Source organism: Cupressus sempervirens, chromosome 3 (assembly GCF_028749045.1).
Source record: "Cupressus sempervirens isolate cs-2001-9-10 chromosome 3, ASM2874904v1, whole genome shotgun sequence".
NCBI lineage: Eukaryota > Viridiplantae > Streptophyta > Pinopsida > Cupressales > Cupressaceae > Cupressus > Cupressus sempervirens.
In genome coordinates, this window is record NC_143120.1 from 745957906 (window position 1) to 745973850 (window position 15945).

The window sequence follows — 15945 nt, forward strand, 5'->3', positions numbered from 1 at the left end:
TAATGATTATCATTTATCCTCATTTGATATAGGACCCACTATTGAGGAACATGAATTTTAGGAATGGAGAGACATTGTGGATACTATTGAGAAAATGGGAAAGAAGTTACTAAATGAAAGAGAAAAGCTAGAAATGGAGAACTTGATGATGGAGATCATCAACAAATATGTGAATCTATCAGGGCATGAGAGCGCTACACTTGTTCTATATGTCCCCACTTCTCAAAGTTTACATTGTGTTTATGGCACGGTGAAGAAATGGATAAAGGGTATCAAAGAACAAGTCAAGACTTCTTTCACTAAGATGGTTCAAGCACATGAAAGGACCACAATATTTATAGATAAAATACACAGATTGGATGAGATGTGGAAGGAATTTCAGCCCATCAAACATAAAGTTATTCCTCATCTCAAGACATTAAGGACTATCCCTACATTGATCCTAACTCAAGAGGGAGTTACTGATAAATGGAACGTATATAAATTTGGCTATTGGTATCTCTCATTGGTTACTAGGAAGACTACACAATGAACATGCACCCACACAGTGTGAGGACGTAAAGGGTCCTATCTTGGGGATACATTTGAGGGTCCTTGTTGCAATCGAGGAGTTGTTTGGCCATGACATTAATGCTTCCTGCAAGTTGGATTTAGTTGAACTGCGGGCAAGGATGGAATCAATTCATTTCAGAGACATAGACTCTCTTGAGAAGAGTCACTTGATTGAATTTATCTCACTCGTGGATCTTATGAATGATCTACAATGACACACTTCCTATTAGGATAGCACATTGGACACTTGCATGGAGAAGTTAGAAGTTATGGAGATACAACATAGCAGCCTTCCTAGTATTGACATGGAGGACTTCAAACAATTTTAACTAATATCATTGATTTCGCTAAAAGGGAGTGTACCTCTTGGATGATAAGTTGCATGATGACTATGTGGCTTCCTTGCTTTCTATTAATTCTCAAGCCATTAAATTTTCTCATAGGCTCATTTTGTGGTGCTTAATTTCTATTAGCTATTTTTTATTAGCCTTATTAGGGTTTGTAATGGTCTAATCTGGGCCCTTGATTTTAAATCAATCTTGGTCATTCATTGCAATTGGGACTCCTATACAAACCCCCACCCTTCCCATTTGTAAAGGAGGTTTGAGAATTGTTGCTAATATAATGCCAAATTTTCTCTACTTTTCATTGTTGTGACTTGTATGGTGAATTGTTGTGATCAAGTTTGCATTATTGCATGGTGATCTACATCCCTCATTTAGATTAGATTTCAATTCAAGTTGTTAGAATAGATTTTTCTTTAAGTAATTTAGTCTAGTTGAATGAAAGGAATTGTGGATGTAACTCGACTCAAACAAGTCCAAGCCACTAACTTCTTACTAATTGTGAGTATGCCTTGTGTGGTTAAGTGATAATTGAATGCACTTAACTTCAATTGGTATTGGATCTTTAGTTTGCATCTATTTGATGGGATTAAAGAGGAGATATTGATTTAAAAACCATTTGAGTTCACTATAGAAGCTTGCACTAGGTGGGTGGAGTCGCTAACAAGAATACACCTAGTAGAGTTCAAGTCCTTCAATATTTCCTTGCATTCATAAGTAGAAGTAAAAGTAGGAATAGCAAGATTTAGAAGTTTAGGTTAAAGTGGAAAAGTTGAAAATCAAAAGCATATTTTCACTGCACATTCTAAAGCCAAATGACTAAAATTAAGTTTACAAGTCTTGAATGAACTAGCGTAAGCCCCATGGGTGATCGCACAAATCACATTATTTCACTGAGTGAGTATCCACAGTTGAAGGAACCTTAAAGTCACCTTGTGATCTTACTTTGCAAACTTAGCATAAGAAGTGACCTTATTGAAAAGAGGATTGAGTATCTAATTGTTTCACTTTGAAACATTGAACATTTAATTCTACATGTTGTAGTGGACTAAAACTCACAACAATTTTAATGTCACATTTTGGGTTGGTTGAGCTCATGGTTTCCTAAATACCATTTGATAGTTTCATATATCGCTTCTCCTATTTACTAGGTGCTAGAGATAAGGGTTTCAAAATGAGTTTTGTGGGTCATGTTATGCCACTAGAATTGACTCGTGTCTCTTGCTTGTATGGAAATGTTGTGGCTCTACAAGTGTATCATAACCATTGTGATTGCTAAATAATACATTCAATTTCTTTAAAGCATAGTGTTTCTCTCTCAAAAGGATTTTCTTTCCCCAAATTATTTTGTATTATGGTATATTGCTTTTGTATTTATTTCCTTCTAAAGGTATTATCATTTTAGTTTCTATATTCCTCCTTTCATAGATTACTGTATTTTACATATTTTGCACCACTACTTCCTTTGAAATATGTCTAGGAGTCACAACCCTCGATTTCATTCCATTCGATAAGGAATAGAGAACATTACACTTTTTTTAAAAAAAGTTACCAAAATGCCAAAATTGGGGCATGAACTTGTGGTGCAATGGCAATTGCAAACCTGTGTTATTACAGGCATCCTAGTTTCGAACCCCATGTTGCACACACAAAAACAAGTTTGATATAATGAGTCAACAATTTTCCCAGTTGCTCTACCGCTCACATGCCACACAGGAAGGAATTGATATTAAGGCCCACATGGATGCTCAAATGAAGGAAAAAGATAGGTTTGGTTGTCAGTGATTAGAGTGACCCTGACAGGCATTGTGTCTTCGCAGGGGAGACATAAGGTAGGTGACACCACTCAAAGGAGTGACAAGAGTAGAGCCACAAGGAGCCCCACGGAGATAAGGGTGATGCCAAGTGGAGAGATAAGGAGTTAATGGGAGGTATAAGGAGATTAAAATGAAAAGACAAAGGGGTTATTGTGATGGTACAAGGAGATATAAGGGTGTAACGTCGAACAACCGAGGATGAGGTCCCTCAAAAACATGGTCTCACTGGTTCAAAGCAATCTGGTTCCAGCCTCTTACTGGTTCATAGCTCCAGTCAAAACTGATTCGGCTTCAGCCCCTTACCAATCAAATAAAAAATGAAAAAATTGAAAGCATTTTACATGAAGCAAATTACAAATATTTGGAACCTAGAGAACCAATTAGAATGGATTTTCCCTTAGAATAAGGGAATGTGTTTTATTTAATTAAGAAACTAAGTATGCATGACATTTAATTTCATTAACATTGAATCATTCTTAGATCAAATGTTTTTTAGGATAAGTCAATGAAATACCTTGCAATATCAAGGGCAAGTTTTAGTGCCTTCAATGGTTTCAATCCTTCCTTTGTTTTTAAATAGGCATCAAGATCACCCTACACCAAACAACAAACATCTCAGAAAATAATTGATATAGTAACCCAACTAATAGCACTCAATTTCTCTGTACTTTACAATAATAGGTTCTTTGATGTTTTGTGTCCAATAAATGCATCACATTAAATTTGCAACCAAAGTTGGCCACATGAATTTAATCTCTATTTGCATATGCAAAAGAAACATTTCAATAGAACAAAATCAAAAGTTTGTCTGGAATGCGAACATGATGGACAAACTACACACAGATTAAATATAAACCTTTGGTAGGTATTCAGTAATAATCATCATGGGACTACTCTGAGTGACAGCACCAAGAAACTGTACAACATTTGGATGCCGCACTCTCTGCAGCAACGCCAGTTCATCCCTAAATGCCCTCCTGCAAGTAAAATGATGTATATTTCTAATTTCAATAACAGGCAGATTAGTAAATAAGACTTAAACAAGAGTAATTCTGAAAGGTTGCTTTAGTAAACCCAGAAATTAAATGTCCTTGTTTAGCTTTTAAAGCTTTTCTTAATTAGTAAACTACTAACACTTTTTCTCCATCTGTAAATATATCATCACTAAAACTCTTTACAGCAACTCGTATTCCTCGCCATAATGCAACTTGATATGTTCCCTGTGTTGTCAATATAATCAGTAACAAGTGAGATGTACCATAATCATAATAATTGCCATACATAAGGAGGCAATTTACTGAGGATCATTTTAGTTAATGAGTGGTTTCAGAGCATTTACTTGTAATGTGTATTATATGCATATTGAAGGATAAAGAGTATATGCATTCACACAAGCTTGTACCACACATTTCTGTTATATCCTAACAGTCTATCACAGATTTATACTGTAAAGAAACCCATTTGCCTTGTAGGTTACCTTTGTAATTTGAACACTGTTTGTGAAATCCAGCTCTCGGGGATCAACTTCATATTCTGGAACTTCACGAAAATTTGTAACATGCATTGGAGGTGTCTGCAAATTTTATTTTTTTTAGATATACCTTGTGATCGATACACGATAATGAGAAAGCTTAAAAAATTGCAAAACTTAATTTGTTGAAAGACCCGGACAACTACAAGATTGTCAAATTAAAAGATGAAATCCTACCGGTAAAATTGCACCTTTTTCCTCCAAAAGCTTGCACACATCTAAGTTTTTGTAGTGTCTAGCATCTGCAAGTGGCTGGTTACCCAATAAGTAAAACAAATTAGAAAAAGCAAAATGCCAATAGTCAAAAGACTAATAGAATTCTGTTCTTGACATGCTGAAGAAGTTAATAATTGCTCAAATTCAAACAGAAGGTATTGTGTACAAATAATTTGATGTGCAACTAGCATTTATATTCTATGTCTAGTTGACATATCGTGTTTCATTACACATAATGTTTCTTATATATTTACTTAAGAAACAGTTAGAATATGAATTGCTTAAGTAATGCACTCATTGTAGATTGGAGTACATATACCATGAAACAGGAACTGAACTAACATAACACAAACAAAGATCACAAAAGAGTTGATCTGGATCTTCTCCTGTCACAGTCTCCTCCTCTATAGGAACAAGTTTATTGTCTTCTTGAGGCTGAAAATATCCATACAGCCCAATATGCTCTAGAACTTGCTCCAATGAACACTGTTGCACTCATATGCTAAAATTTCTCCACCAACAAGACATAAAAGATTGAAAGAAAATTGCAAGATATTTAGTCTTTTAAAGGGTGTCGAAATACAATTTACAAACTCAACAACAAAAAACTGATAGGACAGTTCAAAGTTTCAAACACTAAAGAACATTTAGAAATATCATTTAACTATAGTTACGCTTTTTTTGTCTGACCTGGCAAATCACATACACAACCAGAAGGCACAAATGACACTCCCATGACAGAAACAGAACCATAACGACAACAACACAGCTGCCAACCTGTTAATTTTGTGATTGTGGAGACAACCCTATGCTTCTTCTTTGTTTTAAGAACATTCTTCATTTGTAAATGGTCTTGAGGTGTCAAGACAACCCTAGAACCATCTGTAATTACTAATTTCTGTACACCCCCGTATACAATCTAGCAATACTCTGTTATTGTTGTGATTCTTAGTTTTACAAGTAATGAGAATGTTTTCAAATTACTTAATTAGTATTTTTAACTGGTGAATACAGTTGCCTAATAAGCTAAGTTACTAACTTTTCCTGTTCTGATTTCAAAAAGTTAAATATCTAGATGGTACCCCAGCATATGGAAAAATAACACTGTTCTCAAAACTCGTTGATAACTATTATACCACTTATCACAAATATAAGAAAATTTGATAAGTCTCAAATTATCTCATCAGAAATACAATGTAAAGAAAAAAAATGTTCAAGATAAATTTTTTTTTTAAATATGCATTACATGATCCAAGATGAGATTATGTATTTGGGGATATCTAAGCCTTGAGAAAAGCACTTACCTGATACTTTGAAATTTGGAAGAAGCCAAAGTATCTTAATGGATTTTAGAGAATTTTATAACCCAAGGTAAGGTTGACCTTTCTAAATCTCAAAACTTGAAAGGAACAAGAGCCCACATCTTCAAGGGTGGTAGACTTGGTTTTGAGCGAGATATAGTAGCTTCATACAACCCATGAAACCATGATTTGAATCCTCCAAGTAACTCCCACATAAGGCCTCTGATTTAATTTGTCTTTTCAAAATCCTTCTACAGCATTTGACCAGCTATGCTCTTGCATGCACAAGAAAATGAATCACATAGCTTGTGTGTGGCATTTACAACCACAGAATTTTAAACAATTTATGTTTCTCATGCAAGACTATTCATTGTTATGGCCGGATCTGAGTTAACCCATTTCTCATGGACCGGTTTAAAAATATACTAAAATGGTTTCATGGTCTCAATAGTTAGATTATGAACATCTATCAATGCTGTGTTTATTGTAAGTAGTCATTTCACCCAAGACTTCCTACAGAAAATTTGGGAGCCCCAAGAACCACCTCTCTATATTCTGAGAGCCCTATGTATCCATGGGGATCAGGGAACTATAGTTGCAAACAGAGTGAAACACAAGCCATAGGGAACAAGTGGACCTTCCTGTTAGAATCTGAAAAGATTAATAACCCAGAAAACTAGTGCAAAGAATAAATATCTAAACTATGAATGCAAATGATACAAAATCAAAATAGCAACACAGAGTTAGTCTCCAAGAGAGTAATGCAAATGCTAGAAGCAAAATAGCATTAAGAGGATGCAAAAAAAAGAGATGCAAATACAAGCCAGGTAACATGCTTATATAGGCTAGGAAGAGGAAGGAGGTGGCAACACCAATCAATGAGGAGCAACCATCTATCGGACTAAAGATAGCAAAGTATCTTCCCAAGATAGCTAATGGATGCTCACATGTAGGAAGGTGACACCTCATAAGCATTCACCTAATAAGACATGCTTTATTAACCTAAGCGAGATTATTAAAAGTGTAGGAAAAACCTAGCAATATAGGAAAAATAAAAACCTACACTAACACCCCCCCATAAGCAAAGCTTAAGTGGATGTAGAAATGGGTCCCGGCAAGTCAAGTCTGATGAGGTACCCATGTACATAAGATTTCCCAAAAGAGAGAGAAAAGAGACCCCCCAAAAAAAAGTCAAGACTTCGAGTGAGAGGAAGAGGCCCCCCCAAAAGATGAAGCATCCCACACCCCCAGCAAAGCTCGCAAATGAAGGAACTTGCTCTCAGTGAAGGGTTTGGTGAAGATATTAGCAACTTGCTCGGAAGTCGGACAATAGCGAAGGTCAATGACATGACCATGGATGAGCTCCCGGATGTAGTGCATGTGGACTTCTATGTGTTTGGTCCGCTGATGATGAACCGGATTCCGTGAGATCTGAATGGCACTCTGGTTGTCGCAAAATATGACTGATGGCCGTCTAATCTGGATACCAAACTCAATGAGAAGATGTTGAAGCCAAATGGCCTCAATGGCGGCATTTACAGCCCCCCGATACTCAGCCTCAGTAGAAGATAGAGCAATAGCAGACTGCTTTTTGCTCGACCAACAAACAGAACCTGACCCAAGTGAGAAGCTATACTCTGAAGTAGACTTGCAATCCTCAGAATCATCTGCCCAATCTGAATCTGTGTAGCCCACCAAATCAAGCTCAATACCTGTTGCGTAGTGAATCCCACAACTATGAGAACCCTAAATGTAGTGAAGGATCCGCTTGGCTACTTTCCAGTGCAGCTCATGGGGCTCCTGCATGAATCGAGAGACCATGCCTACAGCATAGGAGATGTCAAGTCTCGTATGAGTCAGATAAATGAGACTCCCAACAAGTTGGCGGTACAAAGTGCCATCAACAAGTGGAGAAGAACATTGAGCCTCAAGTTTGACTCCAGAAAGGAGGGGAGTCGGAGCAAGCTTACAGTCAGCCATATGAAACCTCGAGAGTAAATCTAGAGCATACTTGGACTGTGTGATGGTGATCCCAGAAGCAGACTGAAGGATCTCAATCCCAAGAAAGTAATGCAACAAGCCCAAGTCAATCATCAAAAAACTGTCTTGAAGGGCCACTTTGACAACCTTAATGGTGGGTGAAGAACTTCCTGTGATCAGCAAGTCATCAACATACAAAACCAAAAATAGAAGTGAATCACCCTGTTGCAAAATGTAGACATTAGGATCAGAATGGCACCGAGTGAACCCAACTGATAGAAGGAAGGAGTCTATCTTGGCATACCAGGCCCGAGGAGCCTATTTGAGGCCATAGAGAAACTTCCAAAGACGGTACACAAGTGAAGAATCCTGAAGGAAGCCCTGTGGCTGTTCCATGTAGATCTCCTCATGAAGGTCACCATGAAGAAAAGCACTCTTCACATCCATTTGATGTACTTCCCAACGATTAGCTGCAGTAATGGCAAGAACAATTCGAATGGAATTCATTTGGGCAACTAGTGCAAAAGTCTCAGAGTAGTCAATCCCAGGAACCTGGGAGAATCCTTTGGCGACCAAGTGAGCCTTGTGTTTGTCAACTGACCCATCTGCTACAAATTTTATGCGATAGATCCACTTACATCGAACAAGTTTTCTTCCTTTAGGAAGAGGGACAAGATCCCAAGTGTGGTTCCTCATCAAGGAACTATACTCTTCCTACATAGTTGTATCCCACTAAGGAATACCAGAAGCCTCATGAAAGGACTATGGATCTGAGGCAGTAGCAATGAAAACATGTCGAGCATCCTGGAATTGTGAACGAGTTCGCCTGGTGTCTGATGGATCCCCAACCCAATCACCTGCAGACTGCAAGGTCTGCCTAGCCCAAAGTGGACAAGAAGATGAAGAATCTGGAGGGGAATCATTAACCTTTGAATGATGACTAGGAGAGGAAGGAAGTGAGTTCTCTGAATCACTTTCTACATCAGAAGTAGACGTAGAAGACTGTTCAAGTGAATCTAACTCATCAGAAGATCTGTCATGTATTCCAAGTGACTCTAATGTCAAGGTAGAAGGAGTTGGAGAAGTGATAGAAAGCGAGCTTGAAGATCCCTCCTCAAACTAAACACTCCTCTCAATGAATAACTCATGTGTAGTAGGGTGGAGCAACCGATAACCCTTTACACCATTAGGATAACCTACAAATATGCAAGGTCTACTTTGCAGATCCAAGGCCTTACATTTCTCTGTAGGAATGTGGGCCCATGCAGGGGAGCCAAAAACTCAAAAGTGCTTAACTAATGGTTTTCAATCGCTCCAAGCTTCAAAAGGAGTAACTCCCTTCAAGGCTCGATGAGGAACACGGTTCTGGATATAACAAGCACAATTAATGGCTTCTGCCCAATACTGTGGTGCAAGAGATCTAGAGTGAATCATACAGTTTGCCATTTCCTTCAAGGATCTATTCTTCCGTTCTGCAACACTGTTTTGCTGAGGATTGTATGGAACTGAATGCTGTAAATCAATCCCCTCTGAAGTGCAAAATCTTTCAAACCGATGGTTGACATACTCACCACCATTATCTATGCGCAAAACATTGATGGCTTTCCCAGATTGCTTTTCTACAAAAATTTTGAATTCTTGAAAATAATCAAATACCTCTGACTTCTATTTGAGAAAGTACACCCATGTATATCGAGAAAGGTCATCAATGAATGTGAGGACATATCGGGCCCTACTGAAAGAAGGATGTTGAAATAGACCAGCCAAATCACTGTGAACTAACTCTAGTATCTGTGAAGCTCTCCATGCCTTACTCTTGTCAAACTTTTCCTTAGGATGCTTACCAAGAATGCAACCTTGGCAAACACCTCCTAAAAACTGAACTGAAGGCAACCTTGTGACCATGCTCTGCTGGTTGAGCTGATGCAAATAGCGAAAGTTAAGATGGCCAAACCACTCATGCCATAATTTACTCACACCATTAGAGTTAGTGAGCAAAACAGATGAAGGAGGATAAGGAACAAACTGAGAAAATAGATAGAGTCGTGACTAATGATTTTCTCTCCCAACTGCAACTACAGAATCACTATGCAACTCATGTATCTCCACTGAATCAAGAGTGAACTCAACCCGCTTGCCTGAACCTATGTGAGTGATCTGGTATATTGATAGAAGATTAGTTGATAATGAGGGTACACAAAGAAAATCATGGAATGTGCCATCCCCCACATCAACAAACCCTCTCCCACACACCTCAACAGGAGTGTCATCACCCATCAAAATAGAAGGCATAATACATGGCTCCAAGGATGCAAGTTCTTCCTTAAATGAAGCCATGTGGTGTGAAGCACCCAAATCAAGAACCCAAGTAGATGGTGAGGAAGAAACTACAACAAGAGCCTTGCCCTTTCCTTTGCCCTTGTTGTTTTCTTTTGCCTTGTTAGACCCTTCATTAGAACTTTGTTTGATAGACTCAAGAACACAAATATTATTCTTCTCAAGAATGTATGTCAAGTGATCAATTTGTTTCTTCAAACATTTATGTTCATCATGACCGGGTCTTTTGCAATAGGCACATTTGACCTTTTCTTTCTTAGGCTTATCGCCCTTAGAGGATGAGGTATCAATAGTTTCTTTTGAAGCAACTAGTATTTGATCCTTCTTTTCCTCGCTATTATTTTGTTTCTCATCCTTAATATTGTTGTTACTACTTTGTCCTTTTTGTTCTTTTGTGCCTTGGTTGGCAGCCAAAGCATGTGACTTAGAGGACTTAAGAGTGCCCATCTAGCTTAGCTTGTCCTATTCTCGAGTGAGATTGATGTCCTGTTCTTGAGTGAGATTGACAGCAAAATCATCTAAAGATGGCATGGTGAATTGAGTACCAAGTGCACCCTTAGTAGCATAGAAGGTAGAGACAAACACAGAATATTCTGAACTTAGCTTAGAGAGAATACTAAGAATCAGTTGTTCATCTTTCTTTTCAATTCCACATTGTTTTAACTGCAGCCTTAGTGATTTCAATTTGGTGAAAAAATCCTGGATTGTGTTGAAATTGCCTGGACTTAAACTAATTAATTCATTTTTCAACATATGACCCCTCACTGAATCTTGTGTGCCAAATAGTGTTTCTAACTTTGTCCATATTTCATTTGATGTATCCAAAGACTCAATGTGAAATAGCAAGTCAAGAGAAACAGACAAACACAATGTTCCATATGCCTCATCACATTTGTTAAACCACTTAGGCTTATCTTCATCTTTATCAGGTTCAGTTTCAAGTCCCATAGTTATCCTATTTAATCCAATTTTCCTTAAGTGAATTGTCATGCGTGATTTCCACTCAAAGTAATTGTATGGAGTTAGGATGGGCATATTTGTTTGATCCATGATGAAGAAATGCAGAGAAGAAATGCTAAAAAGAAGAGAACCTAGCCACGACAATGCCCCCCCCTTTTTAGTCAATCAAAGAACCACCCCCCCAAAATAAATATGATTTGGCACTTTATTTTAGTGCGTTTACAACTACCACTAGAAAGAAATACTTAATGGTTTTGATTCCAATGCATTACAAACCCTCATAAAGAGCATATGCTGAAAGTGAAATTTAAGCACAATAATCAAGGAAACAAATAGCACTACTGTGATCTACTCGAAAAATCATGCACTTTCAAAAAAAAAGAATCACCTCGATATGAGGTCGTATGAGAAAGTTATGATCCTCCGAAGTTTCCAAAACGAGAACTGTGCACAGTTACGGCCAAGAATTTGCAATTTCTGAAAAATTTATGCATGAAAATCAAAAAACAACTCCACTAATGGATAGAGCACAAAAAAAAAGCCAAGGTCATAATAAGAATCGTCAAAATCGAAGTCAGTATGAGCAAGAATGAAGCATTTGAAAACTGCATTCAAATTTGCGACTGCCAACGGAGAGGGGTATGGTTGTAGCTTTTCGTGCTTGATTCTGCAAAATATATAGATTGCATGCAAAAACTAAAAGATACCCAGATGGTTTTTTGGGGCTGCGAACAAAACCCAGAAAGCATTTTTTCTTGCTGATGTACAAAAGATGTAGTTGTAGTGTAAATTAAACGTCTTTAATAATAAAAAATAGTTCCAAAAACCAAGAAACGACCCCAACAACCAAAAAATGACATGCAAATGTTGAATAAGCTTCCGAAGTCCATCAATGGCATGTTCGAACCTGCAATACTGATTGAAAACTTCAAATATGCACGTTGGTTGTCAGATTTGAGATTGAAACCCCAGAAATTAAAAACATTTTTGTCAAAACTTTTCTGATTCTCAAAATCATCCAAAGATGCAAGAGAAGAGCATACTTCATTTTTCAAAAAATTACAATAAGATTTATTAGCCCCACCCCGAATCTCTCAAAGAAGGAAACTAAAATCTACTCTTGCACATAGAAAAGCTCTAATACCATGTTAAAATCTGAAAAGATTAATAACTCAGAAAACTAGTGCAAAGAATAAATATCTAAACTATGAATGCAAATGATACAAAATCAAAATAGCAACACAGAGTTAGTCTCCAAGAGAGTAATGCAAATGCTAGAAGCAAAATAGCATTAAAAGGATACAAAAATAAAAGATGCAAATACAAGCCAGGTAGCATGCTTATATAGGCGAGGATGAGGGAGGAGGTGGCAACACCAACCAATGAGAAGCAACCATCTATCGGACTAAAGATAGCAAAGTATCTTCTCAAGATAGCTAATGGATGCTCACATTTAGGAAGGTGACACCTCACAACCATTCACCTAATAAGACATGCTTTATTAACCTAAGCGAGATTATTAAAAGTGTAGGAAAAACCTAGCAATATAGAAAAAATAAAAAACTACACTAACACTTCCCACCTTAGGACTATCCCTTACTCCCCTTTCAAACAAGTTTGGGTAGTAAGGAGTCGCAATCTCTCCCTTCTATTTGCATCATTCATGTCAAGCAATCATCGATTGGTAGTGAAGCAAGTAATCAAAAGTACCTGCCTAAATAGAGATCTGGGGAGAGGGAGGGGTGAGGAATAGGATAGAAAACCCATATATAGAGGGGGTCCTTGGAAAATCTGGACAGCAGCCCCTCCCTATAGATGGTAGGGCTAAACAAATTCTAGAGTGACAAAATGCCAAAATAAAAAGGAGATATAAATAGGAACCTCTGTCCTAGGGATTCTTCAAAAGGGAAGACAAGAAGAAAAGGTGAAGAATAATTTGTTTTTATAGTTATACTCATCCATGATATCTCGAATGAGGAGAAGAAACAGAGTTATGGTAGAGCATAACATGTATATGAGAATGTATCAATATGGAAAAATAAAAGCTAAATCTTCCAGGGAATTTCACTAAAAACTTAGAAAAGGGAATAATAATTAAGCCTAAGCCCAAGGTAAAATTTTCTCCTGGAAAATCTAAATAAAACTATTCCCAGAAATGGAAAAAGTTCTAATGAATGATTTTAGTGAACAAAGTACTATAAAAAGACAAGAAAGCAAATTCCGGAAAATATTTATAAGGAATTCCACTTAATCAAGTTTCTTAATATTTATTCAATTTTCCGTAAACAATACTCTTGAGAATATTCAGATTACAATTAGTGATATTTTCCGCTTCATATTAGATTTGGATTATTACACATATCTTTTAGGTCATCTCATACTTGGAAGGTTAAAAAGATGCATATGAAATAGATCACAGCCCCTGTTAAAGGATTATAGCATAAACCTAGTCTAGTTGAGGAACATAGTGGCATGTTACCGTGATGTGTACTGAACTTTGGTATCATCTGCAAACATAACAACTATATCCTCAAGGCCAATTTTCTACAAAAGAAAAATAATCCAAAGGACCGTGAACCTTTAAGGTAACCCAAAATATCTGAATCTTTCACCTAGACTGTCTCTGATTCAGGCTTAAATGCCCTAAAATATAACATAATTTGTGATGTAGCAGCCAAAGGTTAATTCACACGTGTGAAAACAGAGGCGGCCCACTGCATTGGAACACTTTACAATGATGTAGGCTCAAGTTTAGTACACAGCAGAGTACACAATTAAAACCCTTCTCTAGGTTTAGATTTTTCAGTATTTCTGCAGGTCTAGTATAAATTAGGGTTGAAAATATAGAATCCCGGAGCAAGCCCCCAGTACTTTTAATGGCATATTTTGCTATCTGTCCCTGAGGCATAGATTGCTTTCCATCCATGACAAAATGTATCAGCATAGTTTGCAGAATTGGCAACTTAGAAGGCATAGATTGCTCTCCATCAACTATTGCTTATGCAGAACAGAAATTCCTGATAGTTTGAGCCGTTCTTGCCCACCTAAATTGTCCAAATCCATGCCAGTTCACATTGCGGCGTGCTGAGCGCAATGATTGCACTCTGATAAATTCTCTAAAGACGGCACTTGATAGTATGATGAATGGAAATTGGAGCTCAACCAGCACAAAATGACTTTCTAACTAGTAAAAAGAGGACTCCCGCAGGAAAAACAAATTGCCTTAAAAATGTTTTAAAAATAAAATAGAAGCAAAAAACAAATAAAAAATCGGCGCAGGCTGTCAAAAATGACTTTACGAGATTCGAAACAGCGACCAGCAAAGCACGATGAAATAAGTCAACCTTTGAGAAGAGCAAATCTAACAATCAAGAAAACCGTATACATACAGTGCTTCCCCATCGATCTTTACAATTGACGTCGGCGCCCCTGCTAACTAGTAGAGAGACAACACCCTTGTGACCCTCGCACGCGGCCACATGGAGGGCCGTCCGGCTATCGAAATCCGCTGAGTTCACATCCGCGCCGGCGTCCAGCAGCGCCTTTATGCCTTCCACATCCCCTTTGTTTGCCAGGTACAGCAGCTGTATGATGGAATTCAGATCTTCTGGAATCTCAATTTCTTTCTCCGCCGCTTCTTCTCCATTTACCCTCTCTTCTCTCTCCGGTGCTAACGACGACTGTCTCCCTAGGGAAAACTTCACAGATTTTATTCTCTCCATTGCCATTGCCGTGTCTACAACAATCTATATGAAAGACTGCAATTATACTGTCTTACAATTTTCCAGCCTTATTTCTCACGCTCCATAATCCCGAGAGGTCGGGGGATCGAACCGCGTATAGCCTGCTGTTCGTGTCGATCTGGTTCCTGTTTCACGACTTCTTTTCTCTCTTTTTGTCTCCGATTTGTCGGGAAAGAATTCTCAATTTAAATCTTTTTTTTAAAAAATGAGGGGAAGTGCTTTATTTTTTAAACTTGAACAGTAACGATAAAAGCTGACATAACGCGTACTATGCGTGTCAATTGACGGAGAGCTTTACAGTTACTGACACCACTCCCCACACGTTGTTTGTTATTAGTTACCTACCTTCTTCCTCGCATCGCCAAATTATAAACATTATTGATATCAGTATTTTTTATAATAATTAATAATAATATAATTGAAGTCCTATTATTTAATGAATAAAATATAGATTAAATCATTACAAAACTCTTTCCTCCAAAATTTGACCTGAAGGTCAGCATCGGGACCGTAAATGCGAACAAACAACTCTGAGCAGAAATTATAATGACGACCGTCAAATGGTGATGGAATCTTTGTCAATATTAAAAAAGAAAGGAAACAATTTAGCACTCATCATATTTTAATTGTACAGCTGTTTGTTGGTTTTCCTCAACTCTAGGTAAGTTATTTTTCAACAAGTAATCCAACGCGTCAAAGTTAGGGCTTTCTAATTTGAAGGGAGAAAATTCCAAGCACTCACACTCCAATCTTACAAAGATGGCTTTTTACAAATATAGATAGATAGATAGATAAAGATAGATAAAATTTTAACGTTCACGAGGCTAAAAATAGCCTATGGGACAGCAAGACAACTCAAGCAGACTTAAGTAGCGTTGTTCGCCTCTTGTGTAGACTAATGATGAGCCCCCCCAATTGCTCAATGTACTCTTCGTTGAACAGGTTATGCCAAGAACTGTGACATATAGTATCTGCAAACTTATCCCTGCTATCCTTGTAGGCCTCACATTCTAGAATAAAGTGTTGTTCAGTTTCCACTTTCCCAGAATTGCAAAATTTGCAAATTCTCTCTTCCCAAGCCTCCTTTGGCCTCTTCCAACGCCCGGTCTCACAACGAAGTTGGTGAGAATTGGTTCTCAGCTGAGCAATAAGAATTTTAGCTCT

The 15945-nt window shown here is 37.6% G+C and overlaps 1 protein-coding gene across 6 annotated transcripts in view; it reads right to left on the reverse strand.

The window, feature by feature from the left end:
* The window catches only part of LOC149568973 (Integrin-linked protein kinase family), a 100677-nt gene extending 85697 nt beyond the window's left edge, over positions 1 to 14980 (reverse strand). For all 6 annotated transcript variants that reach the window (XR_016362673.1, XM_089821787.1, XM_089821786.1 and 3 more), the window contains exons 1-6: positions 14428 to 14980; positions 4422 to 4496; positions 4191 to 4286; positions 3848 to 3933; positions 3570 to 3690; positions 3228 to 3307 (exon numbers count right to left, since the gene is read on the reverse strand). Coding sequence is in view for 5 of the 6 variants with exons in the window: in XM_089821787.1 (XP_089677913.1) it covers positions 3228 to 3307; positions 3570 to 3690; positions 3848 to 3933; positions 4191 to 4286; positions 4422 to 4496; positions 14428 to 14766 (797 nt within the window). In the remaining variant the exon portion in view is untranslated. The remainder of the gene's footprint in view (positions 1 to 3227; positions 3308 to 3569; positions 3691 to 3847; positions 3934 to 4190; positions 4287 to 4421; positions 4497 to 14427) is intronic.
* Between the last annotated feature and the right edge of the window lie 965 nt (positions 14981 to 15945).